General features: G+C 37.8%; 1 protein-coding gene across 1 annotated transcript; it reads left to right on the forward strand.

Moving 5' to 3' along the window:
* Nucleotides 1-4037: 4037 nt before the first annotated feature.
* On the forward strand, nt 4038-4988 carry LOC308417208 (olfactory receptor 2AG1-like; the record flags this gene model as incomplete). Its single annotated transcript, XM_080912364.1, has 1 exon — nt 4038-4988. The coding sequence occupies one exon, from the start codon at nt 4038-4040 to the stop codon at nt 4986-4988; it is 951 nt and encodes a 316-aa protein (XP_080768490.1).
* Nucleotides 4989-6092: the final 1104 nt, after the last annotated feature.

The raw sequence follows: 6092 nt of genomic DNA on the forward strand, positions 1-6092 counted from the left end.
TGTTAAACTACATACACTTTGTGGGTTGTATCATGGATAATCTGAGCTTTTGGGCCAACATCTACTTATCAGTGAGTACATTCCATGTGTGTTCTTTTGTGTCGCGGTTACCTCACTCAGGGTGATATTTTCTAGTTCCATCCATTTACCTACAAATTTCATGTTTGGTGCATGTTTGGCGCATCTTTTGGGTATATGCCCAGTAGCTGGGTCTTCAGGTAGAACTATTTCCATTTTTCTGACCAACAGCCAGATTGATTTCCAAAGTAGTTTCATCAGCTTGCAGTCCCATCAGCAATGGAGAAGTGTTCCTCTTTCTTCACATCCTGGCCAGCATCTGCTGTCATCTGAGTTTTGATCTTAGCCATTCTGACTAGTGTGAGGCAGAATCTCAAGGTTGTTTTGAATTGCTTTTCCCTGATGCCTAAGGATGTTGAACATTTCTTTAAGTGTTTCTCAGCCACTTGAGATTCCTCAGTTGAAAAGTCTTTGTTTACCTCTGTACCCCATTTTTTATAGATTTGGTTCCTTGGGGTTATGAAGATTTAAGACATGTGGCATTGTTGGAGGAGGTGTCTCAATGGAACCAGACTTTGTACATCTTTTTGCCCACCATCTTTTTTTCCATTTGTCTGTGTCTTTCTATCTGTCTGTCTGTCTGTCTGTCTCTCTTTTCATGGTTGTATCTCTAGATGTAAGCTCTCAACTACAAGTCCTGCCTGTTGCTGTGCTTCCTATCTCTCGTGGTTTGAATGAAAACCCCACAGGTTCCTAGTAGGTGGCATTATTTGAAAAAATTCAGACATATGACATAGTTGGAGTAAGAATAGCTTTACTGGAGAAAGTGTGTCACTGGGCATGGTCTTAGAAGTTCCAGGAGCTTAGGCCAAGGGCCACTGTCACTCTTGCTTCCTGCTGCCTGCTGATCCAGATGTAGAATTCTCCAGCACCATGTCTGCCTTTGTGCCACTAAGCTTTCTTCCATGCAGATAACAGGCTAAATCTCTGAGCTGTAAGCTAGTCCCAATTAAGTGTTTTCTTTATATGAGTCGTTGTGGTCAAGGTGTCTCTTCACAATAAATAGAAACCCTAAGACACTAATGTAATGGTCATGGACTCTAGCCCTCTGAAATCCTAAGTGTCAAATTAAATGTTTTCTACTATAAGTTGCCTTGATCATCTTTTTTATACATTAAAAGCAAAATTAAGATAGGCTTACAAATAGGTCACATGCAGTGACCCTCAAATTGAATCAGTTTATTATGTAACTTTCAAGGACAATATTTGAATACTTTTCACTATCTATATTTCTGGCTCCGGATAAATTACCAGTTCCAGCTTCAGCTATACTTTCTTTGCACATTTACCAACACTGGCTTAATTTTTCCTGCCTCTTGCTTTGAAAATTCACATACCATGTATGAAATGTTTGCAACACCGGAACTTCTATGCAGAAGTCAGCTTCAGTTGCCCTGGTTCTGCAAGTCATAGCTCCATCTCATTTCTGCTACACAGCATCTCTAGAAGCTGCTACTTCCTCATTTTGTAATCCTTGGAAACCAAGTTCTTCATTCTCAATTTGGCATGGATCTCCTTCTCCTTGTAATGCCTTCTCATCAAGAGAAGCAAGAAAGAAACATACCCAAGAGAATTCATTATTTTCTAGACCCAACGTTTTCATTTCATTTGGGATATGAGTCCCTCTGAAGATAGGCAAAGGATAAAGCAGAGAGGAGGACAAGGGACCTGGAAACAAAGCAGCTTGCTCTTAGACAAAGTCCTGGATTGCACCCACCCTTAGGAACATTTAGATGGAGACAGCAGGAACTTTTGAGCATCTTTTTGAATTTCTACTTGCTTCATTAAGCGTTGATATCTGGTTCCAGATGGTAGCAGGACTAGAGAAACCTCAGCAGCAGGACTCAAGAGTTTGAAAACTTACATGAAGTTGGAGGAGCTCCATCCATGCAACTTATCAAGTGGGAGTTCTTTTTGCTAATTCTAAAGTGTGAGAAGAGGAAATCCATTTTCTTGCTCCATAAGACACTATCTGAAGTTTAACAGCCTAGCTATTTCCATTCACATTTTCAGAGCACATCTGTAGATGACAGAAAGGAATAAAATAGCATTGGCACTTGACATTAAAAAAACACTTAACATACTTTGCCAACTTAGCAAAGTTTAATTCAATACAAAACTACTGGAAAAAAAAAGTTTTGTCTGTATTCTCAATCTGTAATGCAACATCGCCAATCATTAAGAAGCCCCAAGGGCAGCTGGAGTGGTTAGGCACTTAGGCTTTTGAGCTCCCAAGGTAAGAGATTTGTGTCTGTTTAACTAAAATGTGTAATGCCCCTTTATGCATTTTGAGTCAAAATCAATGTAGAACAAACAGTAAGAACATAAAATAAGGGTCCCTACTACTTTGATCTGTGGCTATTTCAGTCTCTGTTTTTGATATCTTAAAATTAAAAGCATTGCCTGGATCTATGTGCCTTCTTCATTGTTGGAATCTCAATACCTATCTTCTGACCTTTTAGATATCCCTGTTTCTCATAATATGTGCTAGATAGATGATGAGCACCTTCATCCAAACTACTAATTGAATTGTGATACTCATTTCACATTCTCACAGATATAACCGTCAAGGTACCAATGACAGGAAGAGAAGCCAGTGGAGATTAATGAAGCATTAAAATACATGACATAACTGAATAATTTGTACACAGATACCTTACTTTCACATTTTAAGTTGCATGTTGTGTTACTTTCTCTGTCCATTTTGGTGATACATAACACAGGCTCCTGTTAATTTTTAAGTCTTGCCCACAGTGGCTTCCCCATGGCTTTTGGCACCATGCACCAATAACAGCTTACAAGTAAAGGAGCTCTTTGCCTGAATCCCTGTGCCATTCTCTCCAGTGCAAATGTTCTGCACTTGTAACAGAGGGAGCAAACATCAAGACCAATGGTTGTACTTGGATAGGATTGTTGAGGTTAATTACAACACAGAAATTTGTTCTTCAGTGCCTTTTTCATCACTCCTCCCAGACAGAACATCATTTTCATGTTATGTTTCTGTTTCTTCTCTGGCACACATGATATAACAATCTTTTTAAAACAGGTATGATCACATCAATTCTAAAGTTTTAACTCTAAAATCAACACTTTCTCAAATAAAATACTCCCTGGTATCAGATATAATCTTTCTCAGGATATCAGAGAATGTAAGGCTGTGTAACAGAGGTCACTGATATGAAAAACATCTGCTATTTAAATGGGATTTACTTCAAATAAATTTGGACTTATGAAATGTATAAAGTATGCTAGACACTCTGGTGCATTTCTAAAATTTTAGCATTTAAGAGGTTAAGTATCTCTATTTTTAAATAAAGTTGTAAAAAATAAATCTAAGTCAATGAAAAAATAGAAAACATTAAATTCATTAATTATTAAAATTATAAATTCATTGAAAAAACAGAGGTCAAGTCAAGTCAAGAGGTTCATAGATTGTGGCCATCCCGCATACAAAGACCTTGTCAAAAACGTACAAAACAATAACAACAAAGAAACATGAACAAAGCAAAACCACTGAAAGGAATTTATTGAAATCACGCCTCTGTATCTGTCAGAAATTCGTACTTGCATACTGTCTCTGCAGAAAATTTACTGAGATTTCTAGGGCATTAGCCAAACACTTACACTAAATTTCATGCATGACAGAGTATTTCTTTCCTCTTAACAAAGCAGTTAACGTTTCTTAAAAGATTTTTCTTCAGATAGAATGCATGATTAATATTTTCAGGAGGTGACCTACTAATGTTTAGCTATCTGCTATTATAAGCATATGATCGCATTACATGGGTCTACTATCGGGATAGAATTAACAGCAAGAAATTTGGAAACATATTTGCCCATGGAAAAGGGTATTATATTCCTGGAGTCATCGTAGGTATCTGATATTATAAAACTGGAGTTTATATTAGCTAAACTTCAATGAGCCATCTCTTCCTAGGAAGACAAGGAAGCTTCACAGAATGGAGTTTTGGAACTCTACATTGGAAAGTGGCTTCATATTGGTGGGGATTCTGGATGACAGTGGCTCTCCTGAACTGCTCTGTGCCACATTCACAGCCTTGTACATGTTGGCTATAATCAGCAATGGACTACTGCTTCTGGTCATCACGATGGATGCCCGGCTCCACATCCCCATGTACTTTCTGCTCTGGCAGCTCTCTCTTATGGACCTCCTCCTCACGTCAGTTATCACTCCCAAGGCTGTTATAGATTTTCTGCTTAAAGACAACACTATTTCCTTTGGGGGCTGTGCCTTTCAGATGTTCCTGGAACTGACACTCGGGGGTGCAGAAGACCTTCTTCTGGCCTTCATGGCCTATGACAGGTATGTGGCTATTTGTCACCCTCTGAACTACATGATCTTCATGAAACACATGATCTGCTGGTTTGGGGTATTCATGTCATGGACCCTGGCATCTCTGAGTGCAGTAGGATATACCGTCTATACCATGCAATACCCTTTCTGCAAATCTAGGAAAATCAGACACCTGTTCTGTGAGATCCCTCCATTGCTGAAGCTGGCCTGTGCAGACACCTCCAAATATGAGCTCATGGTTTATGTGATGGGTGTGATCTTTTTACTTCTCCCTCTTGCTGCTATTCTTTCCTCTTATACACTAATTCTTCTCACTGTGCTTCACATGCCTTCACATGAAGGCAGAAAGAAAGCCCTTGTCACCTGCTCTTCACACCTAACTGTGGTTGGGATGTGGTACGGGGGAGCTTCTTTTATGTATATCCTACCCAGTTCCTTTCACACCCCCAAACAAGACAATATCTTCTCTATTTTCTATACAATTGTCACTCCAGCTCTGAACCCCCTCATCTACAGCATGAGGAATAAGGAAGTGACTGGGGCTTTGAGGAGAGTCCTGGGAGGACGCCTCTTGCCAGAACACTCTACGTTCTAAGTTGTTCTAGCAGGCCCCTTTGAACCTCATTTCTTCTCAAAATTATATGATTTCTGCTATAAATGAAATTCTAACTTACAAAGGGACACACTAAAATATTTATTAAAACATTTGATTAGAGACTTAGAACTTGATTATACATGTCGAATACTCTTTGACACTCTTCTTTATGAGGTACTAACAGGATATGATTTACAGTGTTTAATATTACTTTTTATAGTTTTAAAAGGATAACCCTTCATTTTCCAAACATAATCACCTGGACACTACCCTTAAACTTTTAAATATATATTTAAACTAAGACCACAGAAAATACTTTTAAGTGATACCAGTGAGGAAAAATTTTTGACATTTGCACAATTTTTAAAAAAAACTAATCTTGGTAAAATTAATTTTGATAGTTTTATCTAAAGCCCTATTGGTAAAAGTTGACTATGTTCAACTTTTAATGTCTTTTCAAGAATCAACTTCTGTGGATATTCTGACAAATGTCATGGCTCTGTGAGTGAGTGAGTGAGTGTGTGTGTGTGTGTGTGTGTGTGTGTGTGTGTGTGTATGTCTGTGTGTGTGTGAGCCCACTTTTTCTTTTCATCCTGTTCTCCCCTTTCATTCCACTTCTTCCTCACCTTTTTCTTTCTTCTTTCTATTATCTTTTGATGCTTTGGTGATGGAAATTGAAGTGAATATTTATGCTTCTATACTGTGAATACTAAGAACAAATAGGCTGAACAAAATTGGTCTTTTCTATTTTTCCAAGTATATCTTGCAATACATTAATAATTTTGAAGGGTCTGTATGCATGATGTGTCTACCTGATAAGAACATGTGTCAAAATATCTGATGGCAGTCTTTCTGTATGCACAATTTTATGGGATTTGTATAACATAAGACCTAAGTCAAAATTTTCATTATTAAGGGTAAAACTGACAACAAATGCTGTCATTAGTGAAACCGGTTTGAAATTTTATTTCTTTGTTGAGTCTCTGTGTTATTTAGGTATCAGAGTCACTGTTCTTCATAAAATGAATTAATTCCTTTTATTTCCATTTTGTGGAATAGTGTGAATATCATTTATATTAGCTCTTCTTAAAGGTCTGATAGAAT

This window comes from Micromys minutus (assembly GCF_963924665.1).
Source record: "Micromys minutus genome assembly, chromosome: 2".
In the NCBI taxonomy this organism is placed as follows: Eukaryota; Metazoa; Chordata; class Mammalia; order Rodentia; family Muridae; genus Micromys; species Micromys minutus.